This window comes from Delphinapterus leucas, chromosome 21, assembly GCF_059928025.1.
Source record: "Delphinapterus leucas isolate spDelLeu-1000000601 "Yukka" chromosome 21, BTC_Dleu_Yukka2, whole genome shotgun sequence".
NCBI lineage: Eukaryota > Metazoa > Chordata > Mammalia > Artiodactyla > Monodontidae > Delphinapterus > Delphinapterus leucas.
Window position 1 is genome coordinate 34,737,381 of NC_143149.1, and position 15,692 is coordinate 34,753,072.

At 38.0% G+C, this 15,692-nt stretch overlaps 1 protein-coding gene across 4 annotated transcripts in view; it reads left to right on the forward strand.

The window, feature by feature from the left end:
• The window catches only part of PSD3 (pleckstrin and Sec7 domain containing 3), a 572,386-nt gene that overhangs the window by 476,881 nt on the left and 79,813 nt on the right, over positions 1 to 15,692 (forward strand). For all 4 annotated transcript variants that reach the window (XM_022571390.2, XM_022571392.2, XM_089903828.1 and 1 more), the window contains one exon: positions 7,944 to 8,014. In XM_022571390.2, coding sequence (XP_022427098.2) covers positions 7,944 to 8,014 — 71 coding nt within the window. The remainder of the gene's footprint in view (positions 1 to 7,943; positions 8,015 to 15,692) is intronic.

The window sequence follows — 15,692 nt, forward strand, 5'->3', positions numbered from 1 at the left end:
TAATGTGAACTGTTTAGTGGTAGGGTTTGTGTCCTAATAACCTTTATGAAACAACACTGTAAAGTAATTATTGTATGTTGTAGTGTCATTTTATAGATTTATAACCAGAGATGTTAGGCAACTTGTTGAAAGTCAGAGAAATAGTAGACAGCAGGGTATGAATAAAATCCAAGTTTCCTGGTTCTTGGTCCAGAGTACTTTCTGCCATTCCAGAAAGATCAATTTAGGGTAAGAGTCTTGACTTCTTAAAGGAATAGAATCACATCCAGTGTGAACATCATCCTGCCAGGGGCATCCTGGGGAGCATATTCTTCCAATTCTCTCTTGTGTTTCATGTTCTGTTCTCTACCAGTGATGTAAACCTATTTCTATTATAAAAAGAAGGAAGTGTTTTTCAGGGAAAAGCAATCTGTATAGGTTGTACTTCTAGTTCCTGTAAGGCTGCCCCAGTTTTTCCTTTTATAAAATAGAGTTGACTGCAGGTAACAGCTCCCAGTCGTAAAGAGAAAGATTATAAAGATTAACTGATTTTTTTTAAATGTGTAAATTGCCTTAACTGTTTCAAAGGTAAATGATTTAGAAATATAAGATAGTAATAGTACTGTTTTATTTCTACCACTCTGTTATAAACCTGGAGATAATTAACACTATGATTTGCTTAATATTGTGTGAGTTTTCTCCCAAAGGTAACTTCTGTTGTGCGCAGCTGGGATTCCATTGCTTCAAGCAGTAATCTGAGTGTCTCAGTTACTCAACTAAGATTTAATGGTACTTCTTGTGGTGGTGCCTGAGAATATTTTATGAAAGGAAGTTAGGGATAAATATACAAAGATTACTGTTAACTTCACATAATGATTTGTAGGGAGAGCTGTCATCCATGAATTTATCTAAATCCTTTGCATACCAGTCATAGAAAGTAAACTCCCCCTGCCTGGGGTGCACCTTCAGCTGCCTCAGTGATGTAGAATTGAAGAGCTTGCTTCCTACCAAGGTAGCATATCTCTTCATCCTATAATAGAGATACTTTAAGAATTTTGCCCAGTTTTCAGATGCTGTCACTAGGGAATTAAACTTTAGAAATGTCTTGTGCCTTTTACAAATCTCGTACAGACATGTCCCAATTGTACAGTGTAGAAGGGCTTTTGCTGAGCACATCTTTGTTTCCAAGTTCAGCAAGGTGTTAGATTTATTTTGGAATGCCCTCGGTGGTGTGGCATTATATTTTAAATGTCTTTCTCCCATTAACATAGAGAAATTGAAGGTATTTTACATGGAGCTTATTACATCCTCACATTTCCCTTGTTTCCTAGCCTGGCAGGGCCTCCATTGTTAGCTTTCAGGCCATAACTTAAGAATTGTTTCTAATTAGTGTGGATATGGCTTACTGACCTTCTCTACCATTTGGGGAAAAAATGGTATTTTTGTCACTTTACTGGAGCAATGGAAGAATATTTTTCAGGCCAACAGACAGGAAAGAAAGGTTTGTGTATTAAAGAAAAAATAGACACTGTCCATACTATGTCTTTCTATGCTTCTTAAGTCTTTCTGATATTAAACTTGAAGAAAAGAAAAAAGTAGATAATCAGGGAACCCACAGTGAGGAGTGTTCAAAAACAGGCCAAGATTTTGATGAAAATAGAAAAATTGGAACAGTAAGATCTTAAACGCAATCTGTTCCCAGTTCGGTTCAGAAGAAATTAAAGTTGGAGAGTATAGCATGCAAATAAAAACCTTTGCATAAGGCTTATACCTTTTGGTGAATTAAAAAAATAAATATCTTTATTTTCTGGCATATATCCATCATTACTCTTTACTGAATATTTCATTGCTCAGGAATATTTTATACCTTCCTCTTTATGAAAGAAGGGTGACAGGCTGTGCTTTCATTCTCGGTTGTGCATTTAACTATTCTTTAAAGATCAGTGGTAGTAACTGAAGCCAAAATATTGTTCATTGTACTTCATATTTTCAAGAAGACTTCTTCAAATGTATAATAAAGATAAGATCAGAATATTAATAAGAAATGGTTTATAATATTGAAGATTTAATGATAGTTTCACTACTGCTCAGGTTTGGAACAACTGCGAATTTCTCTTTTGCAGAAATGTGTTGTGTGTGTGGTGTAAAAAGTCACAGAGGCCTGTTGACTTTTTTGTTTCTTGTTTTACTTTGAATATCACCCCTATATCTCAGAGTCAACCAACTCAGTGTGGATGAGTCTAGTTTGACTGCTCTTTCCCTGCATACAAACCAGAGTGAAAGTGGCCAGTGCGATGGGGAACCTAGTGCTGCAGGTTAGTGAAGTCTCAGAGTCCACATCTGTAAAATGAAGAATATAGAAGTGGCTCCTCACAGAGTTGTGGGCTTTAGTTAACACACATCCAGTTTTGGAACAGTGCTTAAAACAGTATGTTCTCGATAAATGTTAGCTGATGCTATCACTACTGCTACAATTATTACTGCTATTAGCCTTGTTACTCTGCAAAATGCTAGGTGAGCTAGGGGGCAGACACAGGATCGTGGCTCAGTTCTGAGCTGCATCGCCATGAGCAGGGGTGCTTCTGAAGGCATCAGCGAGATCAGAGAACACACCTGACTTGCATTCCTCTGCTGTCCTATCTTCTCATTCCCTGCCGTCTGTGCTTACCTCACTGGAGTAGTACGCCTGACTATTGCAAAGGATTGTCACCTGGAGAGTTTCCCCTTAATGTATCCATAGAACATGTTTCCTCCTCCGAGTTGCACTAGACAGTAGCTTTGAAATCCGTATGTACGTAGCCCCCTCAGTAGCTTACACCACCTCTCAGAGCTGCAGATGTAGTTATAATGGAGACATCAATGTGAAATAGAGGCAGTGATGCCTAACTGAAAGGATCATTTGGATCAAACAGAACGTTTATAATGCTTGCCCAGTGCTCAGAGCACTGTAGTATAGGTGCTCAGTTAGCACTGCTGCCTTCCCCTTTCTTTCCAGTTCTTTGTCTTTACTGTGCACCTCTATCCATATTTTGGGCTTTTTCTCTCATGTGGGCGATTGTAACAGCCTCCTTCCTTGTTCTAGTTCCTCTCATGCTGTCCTCCGCTCCTATCTCCTTATCCTGCTTCAAATGAATTCTAGATTATAAAATTTGTGAATGAATTCTTCAAAAGAAAAGAAAAAATGAGAAACTCTTTTTTGGCAACACGATGGCCTACAAATTCCAAAACTCGTACATTATGAAACATCTAAAAGTGATTAAAATATTTTTAAACACCTTTTAAATGAGTGGATGAACCTGTAACAATGAAAGGGAAATGAGTACAAATCTAGGAAGTGAGCTAGCCCTGGGACTGCTAATCCCTCAGGGCATCTGTGGATCTGGGTGCCCAAGGAGTACTGGAGATAAAACTACCAGCTTTTAGCACAGAGGACAAAAAGATAGAGTATGAAGGAGCAGTGAAGCCTTGCCTGTGGGGTAGACTGAGAAGTTAGAGTATCAGAAGTTTCAATAGCGGAGACAATGGAGAGACAGTATTCAAACATATGATGACTGCAAGTGTTTGGAAATGATACCTGAGAAGCCCAGAGCTGGATAAACGTGAAGAAACCTGTACGTAAACAACATGAAGTAATGTCTTCATGAGAAAAGGTAATTGTCCACCTAGACTTTTTTTTAATTAATTAAGTAATTAATTTTGGGCTGCATTGGGTCTTTGTTGCTGCGCACGGGCTTTCTCTAGTTGTGGCGAGCTAGGGCTACTGTTCTTTGCGGTGCTTGGGCTTCTCATGCCGGTGGCTTCTCTTGTTGTGGAGCGTGGGCTGTAGGTGCGCAGGCTTCAGTAGTTGTGACACACGGGCTCAGTAGTTGTGGCTCGTGGGCTCTAGAGCACAGGCTCAGTAGTTGTAGCGCATGGGCTCAGTTGCTCCGTGGCATGTGGGATCTTCCCAGACCAGGGCTCGAACCCGTGTCCCCTGCATTGGCGGGCAGATTCTCAACCACTGTGCCACCAGGGAAGTCCCTAGAATTTTTTATGAAATAAAGACATTTTCATATGAAGATAAACAGAAAAAGATTTGCCACCAAAAGACCCTCACTAAAAGAACTTCTAAGTATAGATTTCAATAAGTAATTGAAAATGGCCTCCAAAAACAACCTGAGTTACAGAAGTAACAAATAAAGGTAATATTATAGTAAACATGAGGGAAAATCTAAGCAGACAGTGGCAATTTATACAAAATGTCTACTTCAGTAGTATTAAACAAGACAAAAGTAATAGCCACTGTTATCATGTAAGGTTGGAGACAGTTGATGAGTTAAAATACACCAAGATTCTTTTATTTTCAAGAAGAAGGAAAGCAGTCTTTGGACTCTGGGTATGCATGTTAAAAATAGCCGTGGAAGCGTAGTCTAGTGCACAAAACGGTATCTTTTGATCAAGTTTGGCAAACACCTTTTCACAGTAGGCACCCAGATATTTGTTAAAATGCATCTACCTACCAACCCGCTACCACCCTTGTAGTTAGAGCCTTGCAGTAGGATACATCCAGTTTCCAGTCAGTAATTTCACTGATTCCTTCCACCATGTTCATTATGTAACTACAGTTATAGCTCTTTCCCCAGCCTTCTGTACTTAATAATGAATGTGCTATGATGTCAGATTTAACTCCCTCTACAGTTGTCATTATGAGGGACAATCCTCCTCATTCAGTGGGGTCCAGCCCTTGTGTTTCACATGGCAAGCCTCACCGAGGGTGCAAAAGCCATAGCCACACTGTGTGTGTGTGGCTTTAAAATCAGGGCCACTGAGGCTGCCTCTACAGCCTTCCCATCCTGTTTAGTGCACAGTGGGCCCTTTCTTCCCTGAATTCCACTGTAAAATGGAGGTAATACTAGTGTCTTATTTTTAGCATTGTGGTGTGCGTTAAACAACTAAGTTATAATTGACCAAAAACAAGATTAAGTTTTACACTTCTGTGGGAGCTGGAAAAATAGAGCATGGCACACAGGGTTAATGCTCCCTGACTCAGCATTGGTCACCCACAGGTGACTTGCGATCAGAGTTTGGTTGGAGAGATCTTTGGGATCCATTTCTAGGAGGCTTAGTGTGGTAAAGATGAAGATCTGTTAAAAGTTTTTGTGAACATGTACACGAATTTGTTACCAAATTGGTGGACTAGACCCACACTGGGGTCCTAACCCGGGTGGAGACTCCTTGTCTCCGTCAAGGAGGTTATTTTTCTGCTCGGATTCACACAGCCACTAATGAAACCAATGAAGAGCCTGGGACAGCACAGCCTTTATTCAATGGCCAAAGAATGGAAAGAAGCCAGAACTCGGTTCCCAAATCAACTTCTCAACCCAATTCGGGCAGAGACACAATGTACATAGGAGGGTCCAGGTGAAAGGGTGGGAATTGGAAAGAGAGGGAGGAATATTCATGAATAGAGGTGTGGTTTGGATCTGGACCTGATGCAACACTCCTCTTCAGTCCTTGTATGGGCTTTCCCAGTTGTTGTCATGGCAGTTGTCAACTATCCTGGTGTCATTGGGTGTGTCGATCAGCTAATCTGGCTCAAGGTCACTGGAAGTCAAATCTTCCCCCATCTTGGGCTTAGTTGGTTCTGACCAGTTCTTCTTTTTCTCCTTGCAGCTTCCTCCTGAAACTTAGATAAGAGCAATTGGTTTGCATTTGAGGGAGGGGTGGGGTTATGATTCTGGGGCAACAACCTTGGTAACAGATTAATAGATTTCTACTTGAAAAGCAGAAAACTAGATTTGTAAACCTTTAAACTGAAGGAATCTCAAGATGCCACTAAATTAGTTTTAGGGCTTTGGGGAAAGCCTTTCAAATCCAGGACCTGTGTTCCTCCTATAGAAAACAGAAGGGTTTCTCTAAGTTCTTCTCCAGCATTAGCCAGTGCTTTGCCTTAAGTTATATGAATTATCCACATTTTAAAATGAAGCAGCTGAAGTCCTGAGAGGTTGGGAGACTGGTCGGGAGTTACCGAATTAGGGTTAGTGGGTGAGAGGAGAGGTTTGAGACAAGGTCTAGAGACCAGCTGGTCTGCCTTCCAGCAGGTACCTCCACCACACCGCTGCCTCTGTCCTGCTCTGCAGCAGCTCCTGCAGCCCGGGGCCACTTCTGTGTGCCCTGCTCTCACATGGCCCCGATCAGAATTTGACATCTATTGAAAAAGGCAGTCAACATTTATTTCATATATATATATATATATATATATATATATATGATGATCTATGGCTTTCTTTATAGTAGCCACTTGTTTTTCTTTATAAAGAAGGTTATGGAGCTTCCCTAGTGGCGCAGTGGTTAAGAATCCACCTGCCAACGCAGGGGACAAGGGTTTGAGTCCTGGTCCGGGAAGTTCCCACATGCCGCGCAGCAACTAAGCTTGTGTGCCACAACTACTGAGCCTGCGCTCTAGAGCTGCGAGCCACAACTACTGAGACCACGAGCCACAGCTACTGAAGCCCACACTCCTAAAGCCCATGCTCCACAACAAGAGAAGCCACCGCAATGAGAAGCCCCGGCGCCGCAACGAAGAGTAGCCCCTGCTCGCCGCAACTAGAGAAAGCCCACGTGCAGCAACGAAGACCCAACACAGCCAAAAATAAATAAATAAAATAAATAAATTTTTTTAAAAAAGAAGATTATGGTATACGTTTTTTGATCATTTATTTTTGAGTACACACTTTAAAACCTTACGTGATGGAAACAGATGGGATGAAATTTTTTTATTTCCCCTGGAAACCTACAGAGTGGATGTTTTGAGTCCTATTTTGCCAGGTGGATATCTCAGTATGGTGTTGGCAGGAGCACCCGTGTTCTGTAGGTGGCTATTCACCTACTTTCCAAGTCTAACGATTCTTCAGTCAAAGGAGATTTAAAAGATTTACTTAAGAATAATGCACTTCCTAATTTAATCAGGCATCCAGGTTAAAGACAGCCTAAAGACAGCCAAATAGTTGATAACAGAATAAGAATAAATGGCCCTTCCTGCATATTTGGTAGACATTAGAGAAATGGTATTCAGGTAATAACCTTTTCCAGTTACAGATTTTAATTTTATCAAGATTAAGAATAAATAGTAAACTGTTTTGCTAATCTGTGCTTTTACTTTAGGACAATCTGTAAAGTTTTATATAAGTCAATAGAGAAATTCTACTTTATACTCCAGGAAAATATAAATAAAGGAAATATAAGGACTTCCGGAAGAAACTTAGTTTGGAGAATTTTTATAAAGGTGCCTAATGTCTGCCTTGCACTATGCTAGGTTCTGTGAATTCTGAAGATGAAGGATATCTGTTCTCAGGTTATTCACAGTCTACTGAGACATTTAGAAAAAAAAAAATTATGTTACAGGGCAGCATGATCTGCAGCAGAGGTATCACAAATTGCCACAGGAGTAATAATAATTAAAGTTACAGTCCAGCTGATGGATGTTTGGGAGAAAGGCCAAGAGGAGTCCTTTTGTATTCCGGGACTTTTTTCTTATGACTCCTGGAAACTTTGACGAAGCCATGAAGGCTCTGGTTCGTGAGCCCTTAGATTAATGTGTATTTCCAATATGCCTCTTGCTTTTTCAGTCTTTTAGTCACCTCTACTGGAGCATGGACCGCAGAGCCTTGCTGCTTGGACTCAGAATCCTGCTTCTCCTCTTCCTAGTTATGTGACCATAAGCAGAGTACTTCTCTGTGCTTCAGTTTTATAAAAAGACAAGAGTAATAGTACCTACCTCACAGTGTTATTGTGAGGATTAAATGAGATAATACTGCCTGTTATACAGTAAGGCTCAAGAAAATTTTAGTTCTCATTATTATTAGTCTCGGTAGCAAATAAACCAGGAACATTGAAGCATAATCACCATGTTGACCTTTTAGGTTCTCCTTCGAAAAACGCAAATTTCCATCAAATAAAATTTTTCAATTTTTTTCCCTTTCTAGCTCCAAGAGGAAAGCGAGGATGGAAGACCTTTTATGCTGTACTAAAGGGAACAGTTCTTTACTTGCAAAAGGTAAAAGTAGATACAAAAAAATGAAGCCTGTAAAACTTTATGAAGTGATAATTAGACAGGTTACCTAGAAAATACTCACTTTGTACAAAGAGGCCACATCAAACACCCAAAAGACTGTTTAATTGATATCTAAATTCTCTTTTAGATTTTTTTTTTTGTTTCTGGTGCAAAAATTGTTTTGGAAATTATTTATATATATATGTATATATATATTACATTTTATAAATATAAAAGGTTATATACATGTATATGTGAGTGTATGTGATCAGAGGGAGTGGATGAGCTGTGTTCTAATTATATTCAATTAGAAATGTTGAATATAAGTTGATAAGTTAGACTTCATATTGTCTATTCAGGTTCAGATTGTGGTAACACTTGTTTCAATGGGTATTTATACTATAGATTAGTTTTATCCCTCATTTATTTAGTTATTTATCTTCATTTAGATCCTACCTAAATCTAGAAACACATTTTCTTTCAAGTCCTGGTATTTAACACTGCAAATGTATTCCAGTTACCTGGGTAAGTGTTTGACCATACCATTTCCTGTCAGGGTCCTTTCTTCTAATCCCCAAGTCTGGAAATTAGTTTGGTATCAAGTTTATATATTCTGGCCTTTGAAGGCTAGTCCCTGGAGCTTCTGCCTCCCTAGCTCTGTGTGCGTGGAGATGGGAAAGTTGTGTCTTGACTGGAATAAGTGAACCACGTCCCAGGGCCCAACAGGACTCTAGCTCCCACCTCAAAGGAAAGCTTGGAAATACTTTTTTCTTTTTAATGTGATAAAAAACATAATGGGAGATCTCCCTCAATAAAATTTTAAGTGAATAGTACAGTATTATAAACTTTATAAGCACCATGTTGTACAGTAGATCTGTAGAAACTTTCCGTCTTGCATGACAAACAATACCCCATGAACAGCAGTTCTCCCATTTCCCCCTCTCCCCAGCCCCTAGCAACCACCTTTCTACTCTGTTTTTGTAAGTTTGACTCTCTCAGATACTTCACATAAATGGCAACAAGCAGTGTTTGTCCTTCTGTGACTGGCTGATTTCACTTAATGTAAAAGGTCCATCCATGTTACAGCATATGACAGGATTTTCCTCTTTTTTATGACTGAACAATATTCCATTGTTTACTTCATTTTCTTTTTCCATTCATTCGTCCATGGACATTTATGTTGTTTCCACCTCTTGGTTATTGTGAACAATACTGCAGTGAACATGGTGTGCAGATATGTCTTTGAGATCCTGATTTCAGTTCCCAGAAGTGGAATTGCTGGATCATATGATAGTTCTACTTTAAATTTTTTGAAGAACCTCTATATTGTTTTCCACAGTGGCTGAATCATTTTAAATTTACACCAACAATGCACAGGAGTTCCAGTTTCTCCAAATGCATGTCAACATGTTTTATTTTCTGGGTTGTTTTAAAAAAAATATTTTTTAATAATGGCCATACTAACAGGCATGAGATGATACTTCCTTGTGATTTTGATTTACATTTTCCTGACAATTAGTGATGATGAGCATTTTTTCATAGCCCTGTTGACCATATGTGTGTTGTCTGTGGAGAAATGTTTATTCAGATCCTTTGACCATTTTTTAATCAGGTTATTTGGGTTTTTTGCCCTTGAGTTTAGGAATTTCTTATATATTTTGAATATTAATCCCTTATCATATATGTGGTTTTCAGGTATTTTCTCCCATTCTGTAGGTGGCCTTTTCACTCTCTTGATTGTTTCCTTTGTTGTGCAGAAGCTTTTTAGTTTTACGTAATCCCGTTTCTCTATTTTTGTTTTTGTTACCTGTTGTTTTGGTGTCGTATCCAAGAAATCATTGCCAATGTCAATGCCAAGAAGCTTTTCCTCTGTGGTTTCTTCTAGGAGTTTCATAGTTTCAAAGCTTAAACATTTAAATCCGTGATGAGTTGACTTTTGTGTATGGTGTATGTTAAGGATGAACTTGCATTCTTTTTCACGTGGACATCCAGTTTTCCTAGTAGTATTTGTTGAGGAGATTATCTTTTCTCCTTTGTGTTCTTTTGGGACCCTGTGGAAGATCAGTTGATAGGATTGTTTCTGGGCTGTCTATTCTGTTACATTGGACTACATGTATGTCTTTATACCACTACCATAATTTTTTGATTACTATGGCTTTGAAATATGTTTAGAAATGGAGAAGTGTGAGGATTCTAAATTTGTTATTCTTTCTCAATATCATTTGGAGCATTCAGGATCCTTTGTAGTTCCATATGAATTGTGAAGGTGAATTTTTCAATTTCTGCAAAAACTACCATTGGGATTTTGATAAGGATTACATTGAATCTGTAGGTGACTTTGGATAGTATGGGCATTTTGATAATATTAAGTCTTCCAATCCATGAACATAGGGTGTCTTTCCATTTATTTGCGTCTTTAAATTCTATCAGCAGTGTTTCATACTTTTTATTGTATAAGCTTTTCACTCCCTTTATTAAGTTTATTCCTAAAGTATTTTATTGTGTTTAATTCTGTTGTAAATGGAATTGTTTTCTTAATTTCCTTTTTGGATTGTTCATCATTAGTTTATAGAAATGCAACTGATCTTTACACGTTGACTTTTGTATCCTGCAACTTTGCTGAATTTATTTCTTAGTTCTAACAGTTCTTTTGTGTAATCTTTAGAGTTTTCTGTATTTAAGGTCATGGAATTTGTAAACAAAGATAATTTTACTTTTTCCTTTCCTATTTAGATGTCTTTAATTATTTTTTCTTCTCTGATGGCTGGGCTAGGACTTCAGTACTATGTTGAATAGAAATGCCAATAGTGAGCATTTTTGTCTTGTTTCTTTTCTTAAAGAAAAAGCCTTCAGTTTTTCACCATTGAGTATGATGTTAGCTGTGGGCTTTTTATATATGATCTTTATTATAGTGAAGTAATTTCTTTTTATTCCTAGTTTGTAGAATGTTTTTATCATGTGAAAGGTTGTTGAATTTTTATTAAATGCTTTTTCTGCATCTATTGAGATGATCATGTGATTTGTAACATTTGTTATGTTAATATGGTTTATCATACTAGTTAATTTTCATAAGTTGAAGCATTCTTGCATTCCAGGGGTAAATCCCAGTTGGTCATGGTGTATGCACCTTTCTTTTTTTTTGCGGTACACGGGCCTCTCACTGCTGTGGCCTCTCCCGTTGTGGAGCACAGGCTCTGGACGCGCAGGCCCAGCGGCCATGGCTCACAGGCCCAGCCGCTCCGTGGCATGTGGGATCCTCCCAGACCGGGGCATGAACCCGTGTCCCCTGCATCGGCAGGTAGACTCTCAACCACTGCGCCACCTGGGAAGCCCCTGCACCTTTCATAATATGATGTTGGATTTGGTTTGCTGATATTTCGTTGTGGATTTTTGAGTCTATATTCATCAGAGATATGGCCTGTAGTTTTCTTTTCTTGTAGTATCGTTTTCTGGTTTTGGTATCAGGCTAATGCTGGCCTCATGAAATGATTTTAGAAGTGTTCCCTCCTCTTGAATATTTTATAAGAATTTGAGAAGGATTGGCGTTAATTCTTTAAGAGTTGGGTAGAATTTACTTGTGAGGCTGAATGGTCCTCGACTTTTCTTTGTTGGGAGGTTTTTGATTACTGATTTAATCTACATGCTAGTTATAGGTCTATTCTGATTTTTATTCATAATTCAGTTTTAGCAAATTGTGTTTCTAGGGATTTATCCATTTTTTCTAGATTGTCCAATTTGTTGGTGTATAATTGTTCATAGTTGTTTCTTATAATATTTTTATTTCTCTGACATTAGTTGTAATGTCTCATCTTCCATTTCTGATTTTACTTATTTGAGTCTTCTCTCTGTTTTCCTTAGTAGTCTAGTTAAAGGATTGTCAATGTTATTATTTTCAAAAAACCAACTCTTAATTTCAATGCTTTTTTTCCCTCTACTGTTTTTCTGATCTCTATTTCATTTATTTCTGTACTAATCTTTAGTTTTTGAGGGAAGTGAATTTTATTTGAGCTGCTGGCGTTTTGAAGATTTACTCTTTTCTTCTGTTACAAATAGGTTTTTAAGACAACTAAGGAGAGATTATCACCCTTGAGGTATGATACTAAAATTAGTGTTTTCACATCTAAGACATTATTACTTGTAAGTCAGTCAAAATTACTGCTATTTAATTTTTTTTTTTATTTTAGCACATAAAGATAGGTTTTTGTTTTTAGGACAAATTATCTGAAATGCTTGTTTTAAAAATGTAGTTCTTTTTTTTTAAATTTATTTATTTTAGTTATTTATATTTGGCTGCACTGGGTCTTCATTGCTGCTCTTGGGCTCTCTCTTGCTGCAGCAAGCTGGGGCCACTCTTCATTGTGGTGTGCAGGCTTCTCATTGCAGTGGTCTCTCCCATTGCGGAACACGGGCTCTTGGCACGCGGGCTTCCGTAGTTGTGGCACATGAGCTCAGCAGCTGTGGCCCGCAGGCTCCAGAGCGCAGGCTCAGCAGCTGTGGCACACGGGCCCAGCTGCTCCGCAGCATGTGGGATCTTCCCAGACCAGGGCTCAAACCCACGTCCCCTGCATTGGCAGGCGGGCTCTCAGTCACTGCGCCACCAGGGAAGCCCAAAAATATAGTTCTACTTTGTACCAAACTTGAAATATTTAGCAAAAATTAGCATCATGATCAGTATTCCAGCTTACGTCTTCAGAATTTCACAGTTGATGCAAAATGTTTATTATTTTTCTTATTGTTATGTTGATATGAATCCTTTATGTATGTAAAGTCCACTTGCTAACAAGGGCTACACTGAAGCTATGTAAACTCCCTAATAATTGGATCTGTGTCCTAGCATGTGGCACACCAACATTTTAAAAAAGGGTCTCTGAGCAACTTTGACGAATATTGTTTGCTATCTTGTTTTTTTGAGGTTCGTCTCCCATTTATTATTTTTCCTTTTTTTTTTTATTTAAGTATAATTGACCTACAACACTATGTTAGTTTCTGGTACACAACATAGTGATTCGATATTTTTTATATATTACAAAATGAACACCACAATAAGTCTAGTTACCGTCTGTCACCATATAAAGTTATTATATTATTATTAACTGTATTCCCCATGCTGTACATTTAATCCTTGTGACTCATTTATTTGGTGACAAAAGTGTGTACCTCTTAATCTCCCTCACCTATTTTATTCACTCCTCCACCCTCCTCTCTCTGGCAACCACTTGTTTGTATTCTGTATCTATGACTCTTTCTGTTTTGTTATGTTTGTATTGTTTTTTAAATTGTACATGCAAGTGAAATCATGTGGTGTTTGTCTTTCTCTGACTTATTTCACTTAGCATAATAACCTCTAGGTCCATCCATGTTATTGCAAGTGGCAAGATTTCATTCTTTTTCTGTTGCTGAGTAATATTCTGTTATAAATGTATATATGCCACATTCATCTATCAGTGGACATTTAGGTTGCTTCCATATCTTGGCTATTGTAAATAATGCTGCAATGAACATAGGGGTGCATGAATCTTTTTAAAATAGCATTTTTGTTTTCTTCAGAAAAATACCCAGAAATGGAATTGCTGGATCTTATGGTAGTTCTGTTTTTTAAATTTTGAGGGACATCCAAACTGTTTTCCGTAGTGGCTGCACCAGTTTACATTCCTGCCAACAGTGCACAAGGATTCCTATCTCCACATCCTTGCCAACACATTGTTTATTGTCTTTTGGATTACAGCCATTCTGACAGGTATGATGTAATATCTCATTGTAGTCTTGATTTGCATTTCCCTGATGATTAGTGATGTTGAGCATGTTTTCATCCATCTGTTGGCCATTTGTGTCTTCTTTGGAAAATGTCTATTTAAGTCCTCTGCCCATAATTTCATCAGCTTGTTTTATTTTGTTTTGATGTTGAATTATATGGAACCTTTGTATATTTAGGATATTAACCCCTTATCAGATATTATTGCTTCAGAGATCTTCTCTGATTTAGTAGACTGTCTTTTCATTTTATTAATAGTTTTCTTAATTGTGCAAAAGCTTTTTCGTTTGATGTAGTGCCATTTGTTTATTTTTGCATTTCTTTCTCTTGCCTAAGGAGACGTATCCAAAAAATATTGCTTAGACCAATGTCAAAGAGCATACTGCCTGTGTTTTCTTCTAGGAATTTTATGATTTTACATCTTCCATTCAAGTCTTTAACCCATTTTGAGTTTATTTTTTATAGGTTGTGAGAAAGTAGTCCAGTTTAATTCTTTGGAATGTAACTGTCCAGTTTTCCCAGCAACATTTATTGAAGAAGCACTCTTTCCCACCTTTTCCCTAGATTTATTCTGAGATATTTATCCTTTTTGTTGCAATTGTTAATGGGATTGTTTTCTTTCTATTAGTTTGTTGTTAGTGTAAAGAAACACAGAATTGCTTTTGTATCCTGTAACTTTACTGAATTAATTTATTAGTTCTAATAGTTTTTTTTTGTCATCTTTAGGATTTTCTAAATATAGTATCATCTGGAAACTGTGACTTTTACTTCCTCCTTTCCAGTTTGGATGCCTTGTATTTCTTTTTCTTGCCTGATTGCTGTGGCTAGCGCTTCCAGTCCTATGTTGAATAAAAGTGGCAACAGTGGCCATTGTTGTCTTGTTCCTGATTATAGAAAAAATGCTTTCAGCTTTTCACGGTTGATAATGATATTGGCTGTAGGTTTGTCATATGTGGCTTTTATTAGGTTGAGGTATGTTCCCTCTGTACCCACTTTGTTGAAAGTTTTTATTACAAATGGACGTTGAATTTTGTCAGAAGCTTTTTCTGCATCTATTGAGATGGTCATGAGTTTTATTCTTCAGTTTGTTACTGTGGTGTATCATTGATGTTTTGTGGATATTGAACCCTCCTTGCATCCTAGAATAAATTCTACTTAATTGTGGTGTATGATCTCTTAATGTATTTTTGAATTCAATTTGCCAATATTTTGTTGAGGATTTTTGTATCAGTGTTCAGTGGGGATAGTAACCTACAGTTGTCTTTTTTTTTTTTTTTTAAATCTTTATTGGGGTATAATTGCTTTACAATGGTGTGTTAGTTTCTGCCCCATAACAAATTGGATCAGTTATACATATACATATGTTCCCATATCTCTTCCCTCTTGCGTCTCCCTCCCTCCCACCCTCCCTATCCCACCCCTCCAGGCGGTCACAAAGCACCGAGCCGATATCCCTGTGCCATGCGGCTGCTTCCCACTAGCTATCTACCTTACGTTTGTTACTGTGTATATGTCCATGACTCTCTCTCGCCCTGTCACAGCTCACCCTTCCCCCTCCCCATATCCTCAAGTCCGTTCTCCAGTAGGTCTGTGTCTTTATTCCTGTCTTACCCCTAGGTTCTTCATGACATTTTTTTGTTCTTCTTAAATTCCATATATATGTGTTAGTATACGGTATTTGTCTTTTTCTTTCTGACTTACTTCACTCTGTATGACAGACTCTAGGTCTATCCAGCTCATTACAAATAGCTCAATTTCGTTTCTTTTTATGGCTAATAGTCCATTGTGTAGATGACCCACATCTTCTTTATCCATTCATCCGATGATGGGCACTTAGGTTGTTTCCATCTCCGGGCTATTGTAAATAGAGCTGCAATGAACATTTTGGTACATGACTCTTTTTGAATGTTGGTTTTCTCAGGGTATATG